This window comes from Oncorhynchus mykiss, chromosome 30 (genome assembly GCF_057628025.1).
Source record: "Oncorhynchus mykiss isolate SJ-2025 chromosome 30, ASM5762802v1, whole genome shotgun sequence".
In the NCBI taxonomy this organism is placed as follows: Eukaryota; Metazoa; Chordata; class Actinopteri; order Salmoniformes; family Salmonidae; genus Oncorhynchus; species Oncorhynchus mykiss.
In genome coordinates this window covers 21,458,123-21,482,106 of record NC_143051.1, presented here as the reverse complement: position 1 = coordinate 21,482,106, position 23,984 = coordinate 21,458,123, and the positions used below count along the sequence as shown (strand labels likewise).

At 43.3% G+C, this 23,984-nt stretch overlaps 1 protein-coding gene across 1 annotated transcript; it reads right to left on the bottom strand.

The window, feature by feature from the left end:
- Window positions 1-8,267: 8,267 nt before the first annotated feature.
- tmem170b (transmembrane protein 170B) lies at window positions 8,268-23,262 on the bottom strand. Its single transcript, XM_021560094.3, has 3 exons — window positions 21,264-23,262; window positions 14,867-15,037; window positions 8,268-13,062 (listed from the first exon to the last, which is right to left on the bottom strand). Exons 1-3 carry the CDS (start codon window positions 21,421-21,423, stop codon window positions 12,932-12,934), a joined length of 462 nt encoding a protein of 153 aa, XP_021415769.1. The 5' UTR covers window positions 21,424-23,262; the 3' UTR covers window positions 8,268-12,931.
- Window positions 23,263-23,984: the final 722 nt, after the last annotated feature.

Sequence of the window (23,984 nt, the reverse complement as noted above, 5' to 3'; positions counted from 1 at the left end):
GTGTTAACTGTGTCAATTAATCCTGTAAGGGATGGTTGCCAACTGGCGATTTCACACGAAAATAAAATGGCATTAATTCGTCAGTCATACACGATGGCTGTATGGTAAACTGAAGTACCATCCTATTCCCTGTATCTGAAGGGCTGTATCTCAATCTGAAATATCTGGAATGACACCCAATTTCCTTTATAGTGCACTACTTTTGAGTCCTATGGGCCTAGGTCAAAAGTAGTGCACTATATAGTGGATAGTGTGCCAGTTCGAACACACACAATCCCTCTTTTACCACACATGGTGTGAGCCTACTGCTCTGTGGACTGGGAGCCCTGAGGTGTGAACAGTCAATCATTCTTTCACTGACGCCATCAGAGAATATAAGGGCTAGTGTCTTGATTTACAGTGGATCATCACTGCTTTGATTGACTATTGATTGTGAGAGTGACTGATGGGTTGTTTTGGCTCACATGTCAGTCCCCAATAGGTTTTGAAGATGAATCATACATACACACAACAGGCAGTCAGTCCCACTGGAAAATACAGCCTGGCTTGTGCCGATGAGTCGTAGACATCCAGAGAATAACTCATACACTGCTGCCCCCTGGTGGAAGTTCTGAACAAACACCGGAACAAGTAAAAAATAGCCAGGTTAAAAATAGAAATGCCATTTTGACTTCTCTTCTGAGGAATTACCTATTTGTGTATGGTGTGAATCTGGCAGATTTCATAAAGTAGATGTCTCAAAATGACCTGCCTACGAATCAGAACCTGAAGTATTGAGTAACACACAAGACTACTATTCATACAGACACACCAAATGATAGTCAATCAGACTGCAGTCAATTAGTGTCACTCACTCAGAGCCATGTGTGGCTGAATCTCCTTTCAACATCTTACGGTGAGAAGCCTGTACCAGAACTAGGGGCGTGGGTCAACACCTGCCACACTGTCCCCGCACACGACCGCCACCGGCCCAGACAATGGTCCCCTCTCAGGCGCTGAACATCAACAACAAAGGGAGGACGCCCCATCCTCACACTCTCTCACACACACACATGCCCCTCCCCAGGGGACAACCCAGCAGGGCGAGGATTGCTTATTGTTCAGAGGGAGAGTCAGAGTGTCGGAGAAGAAGCCCAAAACAATGGGAACCAGAGAGAGAGGCCATTTTTCATGTTGTCTATAAATAGGATGAGAGGGGAGAAGACCGTAAATCAGTCCCAGGGTGCATTGTGCCGTCGGACCGCGCAGTGGGCCCGGAGCCAGTCAGATAGACCTAGGTTGAGTCCAAAATAGCACCCTATTCCCCATCCCTTAGTACTACTTTTGACCAGATCCCATAGAGCTCTGGGAGCTCTGATCTTTTGGGACAGAGCATTAGTCAGACCCAGAGCCAGAAGGAAAGTACAGTACCCGAGGTACTCCCCAAAGCGTAGCCTACACAATGCACAAGACTGACCCATAGAAATATAATTACTTTGCATAGAAAGTCTCCTGACCCACCCTCAGTGACTAAGCCAGACTATTGGCACTGCTTTTTATTTTTCATTTAACCTTTATTTAACTTGGCAAGTCAATTAATTATGAACACATTCTTATTTACAATGACGGCCTACTGAGGGGACGGGGGTTGAGATTTAAAAAATTAAAGTGAAACAAAACACACAACAAGAGAGACACCACAACACTACATAAAGAGAGACCTAAGGCAACAACACAACATGGCAGCAACATTGGCTACTGGCTGGACTGGACCCCTGGCCAGCTCAGGAGACAATCTCCAAAAGTCTGCAGTTTCAGATGACGACCCAGAGTCGCCGCCAAGCTTACAGTCATAGGAGGCAAGGTCAATAATTGTATATGTTATGCCAGGTCAAACAACTTGGTCAGGATGCAGCCAGCATTGAAGGTTTTCACTAGTTACTACAGTCATAAAGTCATAAACCTTGCCTTTTTCAACAATTTATCTTCTTAAAATGTGATTTTAAACCTAACCCTAATATTAGCCCCACACTGCTAACTTTATTCCTAACCCTAACCTTAAATTAAGACCAAAATGCTAGTTTTGTTTCATGAATTTTTACAATAAAGGCAATTTTGACTTTGTGGCTGTGCTATCTAGTGAAAACCATTGTTGACGGGATCTTTTTTTTTTTTTTACAAGGCCAGGGTGCATTCTCTAGTCTGGACTAGTACTCAACTCTTGAGGATTTCCTGAGGACGGAACAATAACACAATAAGACCAAGTGGTGAGATGGGGGACTTAATGAGCAGACTAATCTACGGAGACAATAAATCCTATGATGAATCAATATTGACATTTTTGGGGGGGATAAGTGCAGTGATATGAGTAATTTAGTCACCATTGTGAGAAGATGAATTACATAAATGTAGTCTAGCAAGCTAATGTGTCAGTTAAAGTAGGGTGCTATATCCTAAAGAGACCATTTGAGATGCTGAAATTGAATACAGTCCTGAAGGAAATAGGACATGATAAGACTTTTCACCTTAAATCAAATCAAATTTTAATTGTCACATGCGCAGAATACAACAATGCTTACAGTGAAATGCTTACTTACAAGCCCTTAACCAAAAAAACAAATGTAAGAAAATACCTAAGAAAATAAGTAAGAGATAAGAATACCGGTGTCGAGGTAATTGAGGTAATTATGTACATGTAGGTAGAGTTATTAAAGTGTCTATGCATAGATAATAACAGAGAGTAGTGCTGGGGGGGGGGGGGATGCAAATAGCCTGAGTAGCAATTTGATTAGCTATTCAGGAGTCTTATGGCTTGGGGGTAGAAGATGTTTAGAAGCCACTTGAACATAGACTTGGTGCTCCGGTACCGCTTGCCGTGCGGTAGCAGAGAGAACAGTCTATGACTAGGGTGGCTGGGGTCTTTGAAAATTTTTAGGGCCGTCCTCTGACACCGCCTGGTATAGAGGTCCTGGATGTCAGGAAGCTTGGCCCCGGTGATGTACTGGGCCATTCGCACTACCCTCGGTAGTGCCTAGCAGTCGAAGGAGATTTCATACCAGGCAGTGATGCAAACCGTCAGGATGCGCTCAGTGGTGCAGCTGTAAAACCTTTTGAGGATCTGAGGACCCATGCCAAATCTTTTCAGTCTCCTGAGGGGGAATAGGTTTTGTCATGCCCTCTTCACAACTGTCTTGGTGTGCTTGGACCATGTTAGTTTGTTGGTGATGTGGACACCAAGGAACTTGAAGATCTCTACCTGCTCCACTACAGCCCCATCGATGAGAATGAGGGCCTGCTCGGTCCTCCTGTAGTCCACAATCATCTCCTTTTGTCTTGATCACGTTGAGGGAGAGGTTGTTGTTCATGCCTATAGGCTGTCTCATCGATTTTGGTGATCAGCCCTACCACTGTTGTGTCGTCAGCAAACGTAATGGTGTTGGAGGCGTGCCTGGCCATGCAGTCATGAGTGAACAGGGAGCACAGGAGGGGACTGAGAACACACCCCTGAGGGGCCCCCGTGTTGAGGATCAGTGTGGCGGATGTGTGGTTACCTACCCTTACCACCTGAGGGTGGCCGTCAGGAAGTCCAGGATCCAGTTGCAGAGGGAGGTGCAAATTGGAATGGGTCTAGGTTTTCTGGGATAATGGTGTTGATGTGAGCCATGACCAGCCTTTCAAAGCATTTCATGGCTGCAGACGTGAGTGCTATGGGTCGGTAGTCATTTAGGCAGGTTACCTTAGTGTTCTTGGGCACAGGGAATATGGTGGTCTGCTTGAAACATGTTGGTATTACAGACTCAGACAGGGAGAGGTTGAAAATGTTGGTGAAGACCCTTGCCAATTGGTCAGCGCATGCTTGTAGTACACGTTCTGGTAATCCGTCTGGCCCAGTGGCCTTGTGAATGTTGACCTGTTTAAAGGTCTTACTCTGCGGAGAGCATGATCACACAGTCGTCCGGAACACATTCGTCCATCACACAGTCGTCCGGAGTCTCTCATGTAGATTAGCCACTTGTTGCCGGATCTTCACAAGGCATCTTGATCTCTTTCCGCTAAACCTACGTTTCCTTTTCCAGCGAATCACGGGGATCTGGGCCTGGTCGGGTGTATGTAGTATATCCCTCACTTCCAACTCTTTTTTAACATTTTTATTTCACCTTTATTTAACCAGGTAGGCCAGTTGAGAACAAGTTCTCATTTACAACTGCAACCTGGCCAGGATAAAGCAAAGCAGTGCGACAAAAACAACAACACAGAGTTACACATAAACAAACGTACAGTCAATAACACAAAAGAATAGAAACATAGAAAAATATATGTACAGTGTTTACAAATGTAGAAGAGTAGGGATGTAGGCAATAAATATGCCCTAGAGGCTAAAACAATTACAATTTAGCATTAATACTGGAGTGATAGATGTGCAGATGATGATGTGCAAGTTGAGATACTGGGGTGCAAAAGAGCAAGAGGGTAAGTAATGATATGGGGATGAGGTAGTCGGGTGTGCTAATACAGACTGGCTGTGTACAGGTACAGTGATTGGTAAGCTGCTCAGACAGCTGATGCTTAAAGTTAGAGAGGGAGATATAAGACTGCAGCTTCAGAGATTTTTGCAATTTGTTCCAGTCAATGGCAGCAGAGAACTGGAAGGAAAGTTAGCCAAAGGAAGTGTTGGCTTTGGGGATGACAAGTGCAATATACCTGCTGGAGCACGTGCTATGGGTAGGTGTTGCTATGGTGACCAGTGAGCTAAGATAATGTGGGGCTTTACCTAGCAAAGATTTATAGATGACCTGGAGCCAGTGGGTTTGACGATGGATATGTAGTGAGGGCCAGCCAACGAGAGCATACAGGTTGCAATTGTGGGTAGTATATGGGGCTTTGGTGATAAAACGGGTGGCACTGTGATAGACTACATCCAGTTTGCTGAGTAGAGTGTTGGGGGCTATTTTGTAAATGACATCTCTGAAGTCAAAGATTGGTAGGATAGTCAGTTTTATGAGGGTATGTTTGGCGGCATGTGTGAAGGAGGCTTTTGTCACGCCCTGACCTTAGAGAGCCTTTTTATTGTCTCTATTGGGTTTGGTCAGGGTGTGATTTGGGGTGGGTATTCTATGTTCTTTAGTTCTATTATATGTTTTGGCCGGGTAGGGTTCTCAATCAGGGACAGCTGTCTATCGTTGTCTTTGATTGAGAACCATACTTAGGTAGCCCTTTTTCCCACCTGTCTTTGTGGGTAGTTACCTTGGTTTGTGGCACTAATGCCCTGTAAGCTTCACGGTCGTTTTTGTATTGTTTTGTAGGCGTCATTTCAAATAAGGAGGAATATGTACACTCACCACGCCGTGATTTGGTCCAGTTCATTCGACGGCCGTGACAGCTTTGTTTTGCGAAATAGGAAGCCGATTCTAGATTTAATTTTGGATTGGAGATGCTTAATGTGAGTCTGGAAGGAGGGTTTGAAGAACTCCTCATCCAATTTGAGGTGAGTAATCTCAGTTCTGATGTCCAGAAGTTCTTTTCGGTCAAAAGAGACGGTAGCAGCAACATTATGTACAAAACAATTGACGAACAATGTGAAAAAACAAACAAAATAGCTTGGTTGGTTAAAAGCCAATAAGACGGCAGCCCTCCCCTCCGGAGCCATCTGCATGTACCTGTCCGTGTTTTTATAGTTCACCAGTGGACCATTAATCTGTGGTATTTTAGTGGAAACTATTACGGCATGGCTAGATAACAGTCCTTAGAATAATAAACCTCTGGTCTGTAGAAAAGTGTGTTTGAACTAGATCACAGAGGTGAAGGCCGTGACCAGAGCACTTCCGGGTTACATTCCTGGAAAATAAGAGTACAGATTGTACCAGGGGCCACGTGAAGGACAACTGGGTTTCGTCACAAATGGCGACCTATTCCCTATATAGTGCACTACTATTGACCAAGCTCAGTAGGGCTCTGGTCAAAAGTACAGTATTTAAGGAATAGGGTGCTATTTGGAACATACCTCTGGTGTGACATGTCCAATACCAGGACAAGCTATGGAAGACAGTTAAAATAGGAAAGCAACAAAACAGAGTTCCGGTTTCAGAAGATAAAATAAAGACTGTCCCACAGGTAAAGTTTGGGGTAGCACAAAGTTGACGCACACACACACACACACACACACACAGACGCACACACACACAGACTCTGCCACACGTTCCCTGTATCATTCTCACACCGCCGCTCTGCCCTACTCTATCTACTCTTATAAAACATTTCCTGCCCCCTATCCGTGCTTAGCCTCAGGCTAGGTCCCAAATGGCATCCTATTCCCTCGATAGTGCACTACTTTTGATCAAAGCATTGTGGGTCCTGGTCAAAAGTAGTATACTATATAGGGAATAGGGTGCCATTTGGGACATAACCTCAGACTGGGCCACAGAGCAGCCACTGACCTCTTAACAGCTCCTCTCAGCCAAACTCCTACTCATGAAACCCTCTCCTACTGGTTATAAAACCCTCTCCTACTGGTTATAAAACCCTCTCCTACTGGTTATAAAACCCTCTCCTACTGGTTATAAAACCCTCTCCTACTGGTCGTAAAACCCTCTCCTACTGGTCATAAAATCCTCTCCTACTTGTCATAACACCCTCTCCTACTGGTTATAAAACCCTCTCCTACTGGTTATAAAACCCTCTCCTACTGGTTATAAAACCCTCTCCTACTGGTTATAAAACCCTCTCCTACTGGTTACAAAACCCTCTCCTACTGGTTATAAAACCCTCTCCTACTGGTCATAAAACCCTCTCCTACTGGTCATAAAATCCTCTCCTACTGGTCATAACACCCTCTCCTACTGGTCATAAAATTCTCTCCTACTGGTCATAACACCCTCTCCTACTGGTTATAAAACCCTCTCCTACTGGTTATAAAACAGTCCCTTGTTTGAAGCCTTCTGGAAGAAACCACAGGGCTAGCCAGGACGCAGCGCTCTCAGGTGAGTAAAATAACAACAAAAAAAGAAAACATGGCGATAACGACTTGAGACTATTTACTTTTTCATTCTACAAGCTACTGATTCAATTCCAACACACACACACACACCTCAATCAGCCTATATTAGGAAATAAAGTTAACAATGACCCTTGGACATTGAGTACTTATGGTAGTACAGCTCAGAGGCTGCTAGGACATACAGTAATAGGAGACTAGGCATCTAAACCTTGAGCTTTTGGGTTCCAGTCACGTACTTTGAATCCTCTGACAAGGCACATTACACAAATATCAACGGAAAGAACACTTGTCTATGGTTCTAAATAGTATTTTGTTCTGACATGGAGACTAAGATCGGATCAAGATCTTTACGATTGTTCGGCTCCACTTGCTGTGTGACGATCTATCACGTACTGAGGGCTCTCATTGAACATTGAAGGGCTGTACCATACTAGCCGAAACAGCAAACTTCCTCAAACCCAAGGGGCGGCCACACCACGTCATTCAGCAGCTCAGTTCAAAATGGCTCTTATGCAGTATTTAGAGCACGTATTATTTAACTGCTTTGTCTATAAATAGCCTAGGCTCCAGGCTCCATCTCCAGTGGTCTCCTGTTCCACCTAAAACTGGATGTTGGACCCCTTTCTAGATCATCAGAGAAGGAAGCGGCTGGTCACCCAAGCAGTGGCACTTGGCAGCGCCAGCCCCAGTAAATGGCCGCTCCCTCCTCTCATGATCCCTCCCTGGCATCGACTCCACATCCAGCACATCCCGCTGGGCAGACTCTTGCGAGCAATGCCAGGAGACCAGACATGAATGGGAGATGACAGGCCTGAGCCCAGTAAACAATGGCAGAGTCATATGGAAACACAATGGGGATTTGTGTTGGGGATGTGCGTGGATCTGTGGGTGGGGTGTGCCAGCCTGGTACGGATTCAGCATGGTCAGACTGTAGGTAGTGTTCATTTTGACAGGAGGGAGGGAGGGCCGGATAGATAGGACAAAAGGAGGTAGGAACAGAGAATAATGGCAAGAAAAGATAGGAAAGTTTAACAGAGGGGTGATGTGGTAGAGGAAGGGAGAGAAAACATTAAGTACAGATGGTATACTGCATAACAGGAGCTTCTAGAAAGCAGAACGGTAGATTGCCATGGTCGATTGCCAGGAAAGGCAGAGCTTCAGCATCACAGTCCCAATAATACTTCTACTAATGCTAATGGTATTTTTTACAGTATCCTTCAGCTGAACATACTTTACTATATGAAGAAATCTATTTAATACATTTAGGAACAAGTGACAATGTTAGCAAGCAGTATTTTTACTGTAAAACATTTTATTTCAACTGACTGCTCAGTATGTACAGGAGAACATTTGTACATAAATAGGCAAGTTATAAACATCAGCGGTTCGCTGGTACAAAATTAAAAAATAACATATTATACATTATCTACATGTGTCACTTGTTTTGCACACCATGTCTATAATGGATTGTCCAAATCCATTCACACACATTATCCGAGTTGTATTGCGCATGCAATTGCTGAGGGGCCGACTTGTCAGTGGAAAGTAAGTGGCATTTTGTACAACACTGAGGGGGTGGCATGGGCTATAAACTCATGAGAAACACAGCGAGGAGGATTCTAGGACAGGGCTTCGTACGGTCAGATGGCGGTTGGTGCTATTTAAAACTGTAGGGATCATCTGTTGCAGAATGTCCCCTTTGAGTTATTGCAGTGTAAACCAAGGATTACCCACAATCACACAGGGATAGAACCAAAAACAGACAACCCAATTCTTACTCGTCCTCATCAGATTCCAAACATTTGAATTCATGGCACACACATTGACGTTCTGAAATGTGGTAATAGACTGTATAGACAAATACATGTTATGGGTATCAAAATATTGTCCATGGCGCAGTCATGATGTCTATGTGTGTTTCCAGTACATGTCATGGTACACATCCCTCTGATGAGAACTTTGTATTCTATTTACCTTAATAGCCGATGCATCGCGGTGCACTGATCTGAACAACAAAAGCTATGCTTCTTTGTCTCTCAACAAGAATAGTGCTTGGTTTGTTGGCAGAAAAGTAGTTGTGAACACCTTGTAGATTACATTATTTTTTAAAGATTTTAAAAACACATTATGTAAGACATTGCTCAGTAAGACAACATTTCTGAACACACTGGGTCAGTCAGTGTTACACCTATGACAAGGTCCTTACCCCTTTTGCTCAACTCGATAAAGCATTTCAGATGCTGCAATGACAATTGTAATGCAGGCCCCTTCTGAAAAAAAAAAACAAGTTAATGCCTGTTATAACACTCACATATACAACCACACAGACATACAGTACAACATCACACAACAACACTCTTGTCACAAGTCCTATGCACCATATCCAACTCTCAAACGCAGTTTCATTCACAAACAGAAATATCTAGATAATATCGCTATGACAGCATTGTAGAGCCATCAGAAATAACTCACATTTGGTCTCCGAACTCGAGCCAAAAATATTAAAATGAGTGTAATAACTTACTAATACAAAATGAATTCAGTTGATCTGGGGAATTTGATCATTAATAGTATTTGCTGATTATAGTTTGTTTTATCCAAGTATTTTCTTTAATCAGAGAGTACTGAGAGAGATAGTATTGGATAGTCATATTAGATTAGGCAAATTATCAAACACAGTCGTTTCCAGACCATCTGGAAGCCTCAGGAATTCATTTTAGAATCAAATACAAATTGACCATATCAAAAAACTGCCACAGGTATATTTTCTTCTATACAACAACCACGATCATTACTGTATCAATCCAAATCCACCACTGACACTGGCTACTACTATCACTTATTCAATACTCAGCGTACTGGCTCCCTCTGGTGCGCAGACTGGGTATTGAAGGTGAGTGGTGTCAATTACATAACTAAGGAAAAAACAGAGCAATCACTTTCATTGGTAAACACTCTTAGATCACTCAATTAGGTCACACACTGGAATTTTATATTAAGCCAAAATGAAGCAAATTTTGTTAACTTTTTGTGGGTTTGGGGATTTTAAATCTGTTTAGCTCAGTGCAAAATAATGGTTCTGAAATTAAAGCGATTCATACTTTCTCAGCAATAATAACAACAATCAAAAAATAAGGAACCCTTAACAAATAAAGCTAACATGTGAGAATGAAGTCCTTTGGCATAAAAACAAACCCTTTGTTTCCAGAGAGGGCCTGGTGTGGTATTCACACCTAGTTTAGGGTGCAGCAGAGGGCCTGGTGTGGTATTCACACCTAGTTTAGAGTGCAGCAGAGGGCCTAGTGTGGTATTCACAACTAGTTTAGGGTGCAGCAGAGGGCCTGGTGTGGTATTCACAACTAGTTTAGGGTGCAGCAGAGGGCCTGGTGTGGTATTCACAACTAGTTTAGGGTGCAGCAGAGGGCCTGGTGTGGTATTCACAACTAGTTTAGGGTGCAGCAGAGGGCCTGGTGTGGTATTCACAACTAGTTTAGGGTGCAGCAGAGGGCCTGGTGTGGTATTCAAAACTAGTTTAGGGTGCAGCAGAGGGCCTGGTGTGGTATTCACAACTAGTTTAGGGTGCAGCAGAGGGCCTGGTGTGGTATTCACAACTAGTTTAGGGTGCAGCAGAGGGCCTGGTGTGGTATTCACAACTAGTTTAGGGTGCAGCAGAGGGCCTGGTGTGGTATTCACAACTAGTTTAGGGTGCAGCAGAGGGCCTTGTTTTATTGGTCCACAGTCATTTACTGACAAATGAAAGTGACTGAGAGATGGGATATCGTCAGTTATTGATAAAAAATGAATGACATTGTAAGGTACAAACCAGTGGGCCTTGCAACCCTTCAATTCCAGGAGTGAATGTGTGCGTCCCAAATTCCCCCATAGGGCTCTGGTGAAAAGTAGTGCACATTGTAGGGAACATAGTGCCATTTGGGATGCAGTAAGACCTGTCCTATAGTTGGTTAATAAATGTGAACTGTTCCAGAGGGTGGACAGGACAGACACAAACACATTCATTATGGTTAGTCCCACAGGGCCCCACAAAAAAAACATTGCTCTGCAGTCCCAAAAGCACCTCCAAAACCACAGCAGTGCTTCTCAAACCCATATGGCTACGGTCAAAAAAGGGTGCACTATGAAGGGCACAGGGTGCCATTTTGGACAAAAACCTGCTTTTTGGGACCCACTGTGTGTACTGGTGATGGGACATACTGTATAAAATCCTATATGGATCTATGGGTCACCCACTGGGACCAATATCATAAAACAAACTGTGCGAAATAAAGGCAGGCCGTTGTCAGTGCAATATGCAAAGTCAAACTTAGTTAAAACACAAACAATACACACACGATTAGCAAGAACTAACAGGGAGGAAGGCAGGGAGCCATAGAAAATGGCTGTTTCAGCAGCAGTAGGGGATGCTTCCCAAATGGCACCCTATTCCCTATACAGTCCTATTGACCCTGGTCAAAAGCAGTGTACTATATAGGGAGAGGGTACCATTTGGGATGCACACTAAGTCTCTGACCTTCTCCAGGAATGGCTCTCTATGGAGTGGGATTTATAGGAGTCAGGACAACATTGTTATCACAACAGCCAAGTAGCGGCTGGATTCCAACCGCTAAACCTTAACAGTAAATCTGCACCACAACACAGACAGTAAAACTTCCAAGAGATACTCTATCAGAGATATTCCTCAAGAAGCAATACAGCTGCTACTACTAGGACAATTCTTTCTTTGTACTTCAGTTAATACATTAGTTTACCTCCATAAAACCCTGTAAGAACCAAGTAGCAACTCTGACCCTCTCCAGACAAGGTTCATGGTCAGAGTTGCTATTTCCCCAGAGTACGTTGGACAACCTGGACTGGTCTAGACTTGACAAATATCTAAAGGGCTCTACACTGTCAACGCAAATGATGGACCTACGTCAGCTCCGTTTGCGTATGCAGAGCCCTTAACAAGCGTAGTGGTTATCTCCATAGTAACTTTGAACCAACGGAACCTCAACAACCTACTCTATTTAGACACCTCTTAGGTAAAGGAGGTGGATCACCAACATTTAGAAAGTGCAAAGGTTAAGCATTATGGATTGTTGCAAACAAAAAACCTGCTGTGGTAGTTAGAATACTTTACAAGAAGGAATGGTTATTAGGATATCAGTTTCCAAGGACAGAAGATCCAGTTGTTTGTGGTTGGTAGATTTTTTTAACACTGAATGGTAGTTTGGTTGACCATCATCGTTGCGTTTACAACCTCTCAGGCATGTCAGAATGATGGTGGGTCTTCACAGGTCCAATTTTGTTCTGGCCATCTCATCAAAGTACCGTGGCACTTCAAGGACCGTAGACTTGAATTGTTCAATTAATTACAGGTTGCTGTGGTTTGTCTTTACTGTAAAAAAAAATGTGGAGTTCCCCCCCACAAATAGAACAGAAAGCCTTCAACCGTCTGTAGAGATGGCCATGAAAGCATTCCCCTTTACAACACTGAAGTTAAGTCCCAAAGGACATCGGCACATAGAACCTCAAATTAGCTTTCAGTTCAGGATGTGGTTTCACTGGCTTGACACTTGACAGAGTCTGTGGACATCGCCAACTGGTGGAGAGCCCAAGGAAGTGTGTGTCTTTGACACACAGAAGTGAGGCCTGCATTGAGAGGTCCCTTGTAGCAAAGGGAGCTCTAGCAAACGTAGCAGTGGCTGAACAGAGACACTAGGCGGCACTCTTCCACATTCATCCATCCCCAAATGTCTAGACGTCTAGGACTGGGACACCGTCTTCTTCACTTCTTCTATTTGACTGTTTGTTTTCCTTCAAATACTACATGCAGTTAACTGCCACCCATTGCCGTCTCTGCTTGTGTAACTGGTGGGATGTCCCTCCCTTCCCCTTTCCTCTCTCCTCTCTTGTGTGTCTGTTCGTCAGTGAGTCTGTCCGTGTAGCAGAGTCATCTCTTCAGAGAGTGGCCAGTATACGTGAGAAGGAGATGACTACAGAGAGTGTGGTCTGGCCCACTCCAAACACCAGGGCCTGGAGGGGGGCCATGTCCTTCCCTGCCACACGATACACCCCTGCCACGGCCGCACCTGGAAAGAGACACACACATATAGATTATATGACATTGATATGACTATAAATATGGCATACAATGGGCCTGCAGACACATACCGGCAGCCAGTCAAGGCTTGTCAACTGTGGCACAGACAGTTCAATAGCATTTTAGTACCAATAAGAATACACTCAAAAAAGCTCTTTCCATGAAATAGACTGACCAGGTGAATCCAGGTGAAAGCTATGATCCCTTATTGATGTCACTTGTTAAATCCACTTCAATCAGTGTAGATGAAGGGGAGGAGACAGGTTAAAGAAGGATTTGTAAGCCTTGAGATATTTGAGACATGGATTGTGTGTGTGTGCCATTCAGAGGGTGAATTGGCAAGACAAAAGATTTGAGTGCCTTTAAATGGGGTATGACAGTAGGTGCCAGGCGCTCCGGTTTGAGTGTGTCAAGAACAGCAACGCTGCTGGGTTTTTTACGCTCAACCATTTCCCGTGTGTATCAAGCATGATCAACCACCCAAAGGACATCCAACCAACATGGGCCAGCATTCCTGTGGAACGCTTTCAACACCTTTTAGAGTCCATGCCCCAACGAATTAAGGCTGTTCTGAGGGCAAAAGGGGGTTCAACTCAATATTAGGAAGGTGTTCCTAATGTCTTGTGCACTCAGTGTATGATCTCTCCTCATCCTTCCCTCGTATCGTCATAGTTCCCTACTGGAATCTAAAGTTGTCTCCGTAGAACCTCCTGCATGGGCAGATGTAATACCGTTAAAAGATGTCCCTTTTAAAGCTGGTCGCATCAATACGTGTGATTGAGTGCCTGACCCCATACTGTGTTTACTTGCCACTCTGGATGCATCCCAAATGGCACCCGATTCCCTTCATAGAGCACTAGTGCTGAAGGGATTAGGGTGCCATTTGGGATGCATCACTCTCTCTCTCTCCCGACAATTTAGTCATGCTTCTCTCACAATACGCCAATCGCCGGTATTGAAGAAGGTCTCAAAAGTACAACTGTCTGAGTGCAACTTAAAAAAAATCTTATCTCAAAGCCAAGATACAAATCTTACTTTAAGTCAACATTGTAAAGAAAAGACAAGGGAGCGATAACCTATAAACTGGCTCAAAGTTGTTGACGTCTGACTTTTGCCAGTCGACCAGTGAATAACCTCACCTTCCCTCCCTCTTGACAGAGTGTTACTGGCTGGCTGCTTCTAGACGGTGCTAGCTCTTAGCTGTTTCAGCGTACACACGGGGCAATGCACAGGCAATAGTCTGCTCTCTCTCTCGGCGAGCTTCCACATTAATAATAAAGTGGTCTGTCTATTTTTGGCTTGGCTTGCCTCTCTGTGATGGAGTGTGATTCACCCAGCCCTGTCCTCAGGAGCTCCTGCCCTGTCATAGCCTACGTACTATAGCTCACAGACTCACAGGCTGCGTCCCAAATGGCACCCTATTACCTATACAGTGCACTGCTTTGACCAGAGCCCTATGGGTGCACTATGTGGGGTAGAAGGTGCCATTTGGGACACATAAAAAGACCGGTCTATTTCCACAGAAAGATACAGTACTATGTACCACTCTCTGATATACTTAGCTACTGGACTGGAAGATGATACATCAGAGTAGGGAGGATGATATTTGGGGTAAAAATGTGAGCATGTGTACAGAGGACAATGGCATAGAGAGAGTCAGACAGATGGACAGACAGACAGACAGACAATACACACAGACAGAGAGACAATACACACAGACAGAGAGACAAACAGACAGAGACACCCCCCCCCACACACACAGACACACACACACAAAGTGGGCGGTGACTTACTGGTGATGACCCCACCGGCCAAGGAGGCCAGGAAGCCCACGCTGACCAGGACCAGGGTGATGAGGCGACCCCTCTTGTGGCGCTGCAGCATGACTAACATGAGCAGGCCCATTGCCCCGTGGACGAAGAGCGAGGAGAAAAGACACCACAGGAACACCCAGTACCACATCTCTGAGAAGAGGGTAGGAAAGAACACATGCAGTCGAGTGGTTATACACAGGGAAACAACACGCATCGAATAGAGTGGTCAGTTAGACAGCTCTGTAGGCATACCAACAACCTCAGAAATGTTGACATACAAGTGTAGGATCTTAATTTGAGCCAGTTGGTTACAGCAGGAAAATAATCCAGCAGCAACAGGAAATGGGAATTATTATGTAGATTGTAATTAACCCTGTCAATCCCAAGACCACAGCAAAAAATCAGATTTTCTTTTATCTGACTTTCATTTATCTGCATGTATATATTGAGCCTCACAATGAAGTGTTTTACCATTTTATTTTCAGGACAACCGGGGCTACAAGTAGAATAGAAAACAATTTGACATAAACAGTTGCATTCATGCGTTTTATTGATAAAGGTCAATAAAAAGAAACAATGTCCGCCAAAGCAAAAACTTGATAAAAATGATTTTAGATGAATGCTATAAGTACAGAAATGATTTTAGAAGAATGCTATAAGTACAGAAATGATTTTAGATGAATGCTATAAGTACAGAAATGATTTTAGATGAATGCTATAAGTACAGAAATGATTTTAGATGAATGCTATAAGTACAGAAATGATTTTAGATGAATGCTATAAGTACAGAAATGATTTTAGATGAATGCTATAAGTACAGAAATTATTTTAGATGAATGCTATAAGTACAGAAATGATTTAAGATGAATGCTATAAGTACAGAAATGATTTTAGATGAATGCTATAACTACAGAAATGATTTTAGATGAATGCTATAAGTACAGAAATGATTTTAGATGAATGCTATGAGTACAGAAATTATTTGCTCACTGGGAAATGAATATCCAGCTAGTCAGTGACAACTGTGTGGAGCTTGGAGTTTGACAGCAACTATATGAATTTATTACAGTATTATAGACACTATGTACTGGGATTTCCTATGGTCTTCGATGTAGAAGAACCCCTTATCTTCTAACGACTCTTGTGGCTTGTAAACTTCCTAGAATAAAATTAGCATGTTTCTGAGTTTCTCAGCTCTTCATAGATATATTTTTATTAATTTGTAGCTCAAAACATTTGGACTCTACAGATGTTTTTGTATAAAAGCCCCAGCCCCCTTAGGGAGCTGCCCTTGTCTCACAAACACCGCTCTAGCTCAGCCCCCGTTAATCACACAGATTAATGGTTGGTATCTACGGATGCAGAAGAAATAGACAAATCCAATGGTATAACCAGAGTTACCGTGGGACTCATTAGGTTAATTTAAAAAATTTTGTTAGGGCAAATCAAGTATGACATTTTAAAGTGGATTGTACTGTACACACAGGTTTCTGAATGGAAAACATATGGTTAGAATAGACACATTTGAAGAAACAACCCCTGCGAGGTGTCGGAGAACATGGCCATTGCTCTGAAGACAGAACCAAGCATGTGGTTTTAGACGTATCTCTAAACAAACACCCACAGAAAAGTGTTTTGTTTGAAAACACAGGTACAGGATGATATCTGAGAGAGAGAGAGAGAGAGAGAGAGAGAGACACAGACAGACAGACAGACAGACAGACAGACAGACAGACAGACAGACAGACAGACAGACAGACAGACAGACAGACAGACAGACAGACAGACAGACAGACAGACAGACAGACAGACAAGAGACAGAGAGAGACAGAGAGAGAGACAGAGAGAGAGAGAGAACACTGTATATATATATAATATGACATGTGTAATGTCTTTATTGTTTTGAAACTTCTGTATGTGTAATGTTTACTGTACATTTGTATTGTTTATTTCACTTTATATATTATCTACCTCACTTGCTTTGGCAATGTTAACACATGTTTCCCATGCCAATAAAGCCCTTGAATTGAATTGAATTTAATTGAATTAGAGAGAGAGAGACAGAGAGAGAGACAGAGACAGAGACAGAGACAGAGACAGAGACAGAGAGAGAGACAGAGACAGAGAGAGAGAGAGGGAGGCAGAAAGCAGCAGCACATATCCGATTTTCAATCTGGGCCCATCAAGAAGGCAGCCGAGCATCGTAATAAACACTATGCAACAAAACAGGCTGCATTCCAAATGACACCCTACACAGACATAGTCTGCTGTTAGAGATTAAAGCGGTAACATTTCAAATCCAGGTACCCATTTGGAAGGTTTATGAAGGGTATTAAATCCATTCAGTTAAGGATTTAAAAGCACTTAAATAAGCATTAACATCTCAAATCCAGGTACCCATTTTGATGATTTATGAAGGGTATTAAATCCATTCAGTGAATGATTTAAAAGCACTTAAATAAGCATTTCAATTCAATGTTATTTCAAATTTTGAGAAATGTTTGGATACTGAGCATGTACCTGCTCTGTTGCTCCTGTCAGGGGAACTACTGTACGACTCAACATTACCCCAATGAAAACCCCAAACTGACACATCTCTTGGACACCCAGAACTAGTCACGAGATATTAAACTGGTTCACATACAGTCTAATTATCCCATTTCACAAAGAGCTCCTCCACAAATATAGAGACCGTTATGTGTTGGGGAGGATGGGACACAGTCTTATGAAGTCCCAGAGAGGGTACTGCAGAGAGCCCTATTCACATTCTCTCCCTCTCTCTATTCCTTGTTTCCTGGGCTACAGGCTCCGAGAGACAAGCTTTGCGAGGGGCCAGATTGGCTCCACTGACACATCGGCTGGATGTTTGGGGGTAGGGGAGAGAGTGAATGGAAGCTCAGAATGATTTGATTGGATTTTGGACATGTTATCACATTCTGGCAATACATGTGCCAATGATTTGAATGTTCTGAATGTGCCGTCTAATGTGTCAACATCTGCTACGCTACCGTTGGGATGGGAATTTAAACCCCTCTGCAAAGTAATGTATCAATCAGTAGAAACTCTTTAGCATATCCATTTGACCTTGTTCCACAATCCACTGAGTGCCTACCTCCTACCTCCTCCTGTATCGATCAGGCCGACAGCTGTCACGCTCGGCATAGAGAGAGAGACATTATAGGGGAGTGACACAAGGCCTTTTGTGCTGCCTAGCCTGCATGGTCTAAACAGAACACACAGCCAGCTCAGTCAGCACAGTGGCTGTGATGAGTTACAATACAGGCCCCTATCTGTGGTCACCTCCCATCTGGCAGCGGAGTGAGATGCCAGGGGAAGACAGGGTCGGGACGAGGTACTGTAAAGAGAGGGAGAGGGATGTATCGAGAGCGAGACAGAGAGTGGCAGAGAGAGGAGGATGGATGGTACAGGGAAAGAGTGTCTGTGTGAGAGAGCGAGAGAGGGAGGAATTGGGGCCAGACTGGAGAGGCACGCCAGTCAAGGAAGAAAGGTGTGGAACGAGATACTGTAAAGAAAAGGAGGGTGATGTAGAGAGATACAGAGGTAGAGAGAGAGAGAGGTAGAGAGAAAGAGAGTGAAACATAGAGTTATGGAAAGAGAGAGACATAAGGAGAGTGAGATAGATGGATAGAGAGGAGCAAGCAGGGCCAGACTTGGGCCAGAGAGGCACGCCACCGCCAGCCAACTCCATTAGGATTCCACACAGGCCCCGGGATGGCGCTAGCTGAGCAGCTGCCGCCCAACACTAAGCCTGGCTGGATTTGTGGTGCATAGGGGTACACCACACACCTCTGCTCTGTCACACCACTGGAACATAGATAGCTCAGCGGCACCATTCTCTGCATGGCACCGCTTATACTGTGTGTGTGTGTGTGTGTGTGTGTGTGTGCATGCGTGCATATTTTATGTGTGTGAGGGGTTGGGGGGATGGAGTTGAGGTCGTCTGTACTCTGGATTGTAGTACAGGTGCTGTGTCATCTTCAGGCATGCAACCCAAACCTCAACTCAACCCCTCAGTCAGAAGACTGTAGTATTATTAATGTTTGTTATGCTGCTAATCCCCTAACACGAACCTGGGGGCCTCCGTCAGCAGCTTTCACAACACACAGTGGGGGCCAGCTGGCCTCACATGCTAACACAAAACATGAAAGAGAAAAGCATTTTGTTCCCATTCCACTGATAAGCGATCAAACGTTTGACCCATAGAGCCTACAAAGGCACTGCAAGGCATTGGTTGTATCCCAAATGGCACCATATTTAGTGAACAACTTTTGACCAGGGTCCTTCTTTGGACCAGGGTCCTTCTTTCGACCAGGGCCCATTCTTCTGGATAGTAATGTCATAGTCACTGCTGCAGCCTAGTCAGGCTTTGAGAGATTGTCCCCTATGACAGAGAACAGCAACGATACAGTACTGTGAAAAACACCTGAAAGTTGTCATTGAGTACTGTAATAACATGTAATGAGATGCTAATAGGATGGAATAACATGGCAATAACATGTGACAGAAGTGTGAACAATTCAAGAGAAAAGAAAGCATGAAAAGACTGATGGTGCCATCACTAATCAGCAGTAATCCATCTGAGCACATCAATAATCACATTGTACAAAGACAATGGCAAATCTCTTTGCTGGGTGCATGCAATCTTATTACATCATCCTGTCGATTTTAAACTGAAAAACAATGGCATGTTTTTGTTCTTGACTGAGAATAGAGAAGGAAATAAGAAGTGAAACTGCTGGTATGGATGTTCACAGGAAATACCATGTGTTAAAGTACTCTGCCAGAGGAGTCTGTGAGTGACACTGTAAAAGTATAAAGGAGTTGTCTATCATAACTTGTAGAGTTTATGGCCACTGTGTGAGTCTACATTGAACTTGCTTAGGGCATCTAACTTAATTGTAGCTTGTTTTTCATGACTGGTTTTGAGGATCGTATGGCAGTCCTGCTGCCAGATACTGGATGGCACTCATTGGTTTACTCTTGTCTAACCACCACAGCAACTTTACTTCTGCAATACTTGTGCTTGTGAGTCACTTCCCTGCTGAGTCAGCATGATTAATCATGGTTGTGTCCCAAATAGGGTGCCATTTGGGACGCATTCCATGTCTTGTTTTTCTTCATGTTTCTCGGCCCAGGATGTCCGCTTGGGCTTGCTCTCATAACATCTACATGCCAGCTATGATGCCCGTATACAGTGTGTCCATCCTTCTCTTTGCAAGGCAAAAAGGAATTCCAGTCAAGAGAGGTCTTGAAATATCTTGTTATTATGACATTGTAATGTCAATTGTTCCACCGCCCAATTCATTCTTAGGTTATTGTATTCTTAGGATATTGTATTCTCTTAGCACTTTAGCATTTTCACTCATTGAAAATGAATACCACAAGTACAGTGACCAATGTACTAGCATGCTGATATCACATCTCATTATGTAAATAAATAAGACCTTGTAAAAGCCTTTTGAGGATAGAGAGAGAGACAGATGGATGGACAGACAGACAAATACAAAGAGAGAGAGTCCTAATTGTAATGACTGGTTAGTCGGGTGTTTAATCATCTTTTGTGACACTGTCACTCATGACGGTTTACATTTCAACAAATACTTATGGTCATTTAGAAGTTACCCATTGCTGTGCAGAACAGTCACAGTAGTCTACAATACAGCGTCTAGGCCTCCTTTTACACACACATATCACATACACACACTGTAAATGTAAGGCGTGGATGGATGTGCCATATCTCCCCAGAACACCCCAGACAGCCTATCCGGAGTTGGTGAGGATGACACTAATTACCTGTGATTACTCGACCGCAAGACAAAGGAAGAGGGCTGTGTGGCTGCAACAGAGATGACAACACTACATTTCACAGTGCCAAGTGCATTCACGCAGCACAATGATGCATTAACCGGTAGAATATATGTGTTATTCATTCGATGACCGAGTTAAATTATATTTGTGTTTATAATTTAATTGCCGTAACACATTGGCCGTTGTTATTCAAGTGACACCAAGGCATTGAGAGGCGCATGCCTCTTAATAAAAAGTAAGGTACCGGTAGGCTGCAGTATGGAGACCGACAGAAGAAACACTTCGGGGCAGTTACCGGTGCCCGGTTGATATTTCATACCGTGTATATTCTCCCTTTAAAAATGGACGCGCACAGCTGCCCATGTCACCCCATTCTATCCAACAGTACAGTAAATTAATAGAAAACGGCCAGCCCTGTGTGTAGCCTACAGCACCGGTAATTGGGTGAACCGAGCCAGATCCCACACACAACGGTTGAAACGCTGCCAAGTGCACGACATGTGTTTACACTGTACAGTAATAATGTGACATACAGTACATAGCCTACCTGTGAAATGTTGCAGCGTCGTGCCTTGCACCCAGAGGCTCAGCACTTGCTGCACGGATAGATTGATAGAATAATCCCTATTCGTGTTCATGTTTCTGCCGCCGCCCGGGTTTGCATCCCTCTTTGACAAATGGCTGTAAGTGGCTTTTGACGAAGACATCGAAGAGAACGGGGTGGCATGAGCTCGGAGGCTTGATCCCCCGGCGCGCACCCCTCTACCGGTGCCTCTGTTTCGGCTTAACGTTGTTGGTCTCCGCGCGGGGAAGGAAAGGGCCAACAGCTCGTCTGCTCGTGCTCATTCTCGGTAGCAGCGGCGGTTGTTTGGAGGCCATGATGAGGATGGCAGCGCACACAGAGGAGTCGTCCTACATCAGCCCTTCTCTCTACATAACCCTTAAAGGGGCCGTCACCAGTTAAAGGGGAGTATACAGTGAAAGCGTACTGTTATGATATTGTAGCAGCTTATGAATGGGGAACAAAAGATGAGTAATTAGTACAGTAGCGTTTACGCTGAAAACGTGCGTAATCATTTGGACCATGCGGGCGTAAGAGAGCGGTAAAATTGTGAAAATCAGTGATGGATGTTGTAGGCTAGTAGAAGTCTGCATTTAACTAAGGAGTGAGCTGGCAAATCATTTGATTTTAAATGAAAAGACAGTTTTGTGACACTGTACTACAAGAATGATGCGTTTGTGTATTGCAGGGCGTTGTCCATGACGTCGTATTGATGCAGGTACTGTCCATGGTGCTGATTCGCTCCTGAAGCGTCAATCTTAAATCGCCTGATAAAGGTGGAGTAGCATAGCATAATATAAATAAGAGGCATCATATTCAGCAGATCATATATTCTGTATTACTATAAAATGAGTAAATATTAAGGTCCTAATTCGGAAATATATCAGAGATGTATCAGCTAACATTCCAGACACAAAGAGTTTGCTGTGAAAGTGGATGAAAAATCTGAAAGCTACTTTTTATTTGTCTATTTATCAGGAACCATGCACAGCATAATAAAGAGCTTTTTGCACCAGATCTAGCAACAGAGCTTATCTCTATTATGGTCCCTTCGAAAAATAGATATTATAATTTAGATCAACACTTTGCATGTTTTATATTTCACATCAAGTTAGTGGGGAGACTTTTTACAGTAGGTCTAATGACTATTGTTAATAGGCATGAATAGACTTTGAATTTATAAATGTGAATTCCAGCATTGCTACAAAATGTACAGTACCAGTTAAAAGTTTGGACACACCTACTCATTCAAGGGTTCTTCTATAGTTGTACTGTTTTCTACAATGTAGAATAATGGTGAAGACATTAAAACTATGAAATAACACATTTATTTGACCTTTATTTAAATAGGCAAGTCAGTTAAGAACAAAGTCTTATTTACAACGACAGCTTACCCTGGACGACGCTGGGCCAATTGTGCACCACCCTATGGGACTCCCAATCACGGTGATGATTGTGATGCAGCAACCAAAAAAGTGTTAAACAAATCAAAATATATTTTAGATTTTAGAATCTTCAAAGTAGCCACCCTTTGCCTTGATGACATCTTTGCACACCTGGCATTCTCTCAACCAACTTCATGAGCTAGTCACCTGGAATTCATTTAAATTAACAGGTGTAACTTGTTAAAAGTTTAATAGTGGAATTTCTTTCCTTCTTAATGTGTTTGAGCCAATCACTTGTGTTGTGACAAGGTAGGGGTGGTATGCAGAAGATAGCCCTATTTGGTAAAAAAAACAAGTCCATATTATGGCAAGAGCAGCTCAAATAAGCAAAGAGAAACTACAGTCCATCATTACTTTAAGAAATGAAGGCCAGTCAATCTGGAAAATGTAAAGAACTTTGAAAGTTTCTTCAAGTGCAGTCGCAAAAACCATCAAGCGCTATGATGAAACAGGCTCTCATGAAGACCGCCACTGGAGACCCAGAGTTACCTCAGCTGCAGAGGATAAGTTCATTAGAGTTACCAGCCTCAGAAATTGCATCCCAAATAAAGGCTTCACAGAGTTCAAGTAACAGACACATCTCAATATTAACTGTTCAGAGGAGACTGAGTGAATCAGGCCTTCATGTTCGATTTGCTGTAAAGAAACCACTACTAAAGGACAACAATAATAATAAGAGACTTGTTTGGGCCAAGTAACATGAACAATGGACATTAGACTGGTGTAATCTGTCCTTTGGTCTGATGTGTCCAAATGTGAGATTTTTGGTTCCTACCACCATGTTTTTGTGAGACGAAGAGTAGGTGGATGGATGATCTCGGTATATGTGGTTCCCACTGTGAAGCATGGAAGAGGAGGAGTGATGTTTTGGGGGTGCTTTGCTGGTGACACTGTCAGTGATTTATTTAGAATTCAAAGCACACTTAACCAGCATGGCTACCACAGCATTCTGCAGTGATACGCCATCCCATCTGGTTTGCGCTTAGTGGGACTATAATTTGAACAGGAAAATGGCCCAACACCCCTCCAGGCTGTGTAAGGGCTATTTGACCAAGAAGGAGAATGATGAAGTGCTGTTTTGATGTCTTTACTATTATTCTACAATGTAGAAAATAGTACAAATAAAGAAAATCCCTTGAATGAGTAGGTGTGTCAAACTTTTGACTGGTACTATATAAGCATTATTAAGATTGTAAAGGCTTCTTAGCGTAACATATGTAACACTGGGGTTTTGCAAATGGCTTTTCTATGTTTTGCAAAT

Excerpts from the sequence above, each read along its gene's own strand:
- tmem170b (XM_021560094.3), bottom strand. The coding sequence starts at position 21,423 with ATGTCTTCGTCAAAAGCCACTTACAGCCATTTGTCAAAGAGGGATGCA. Across the intron at positions 15,038-21,263 it reads GACGCTGCAACATTTCACAG|AGATGTGGTACTGGGTGTTC; the intron begins GTAGGCTATGTA and ends CCCTCTTCTCAG. Across the intron at positions 13,063-14,866 it reads GGCCGGTGGGGTCATCACCA|GTGCGGCCGTGGCAGGGGTG; the intron begins GTAAGTCACCGC and ends GTCTCTTTCCAG.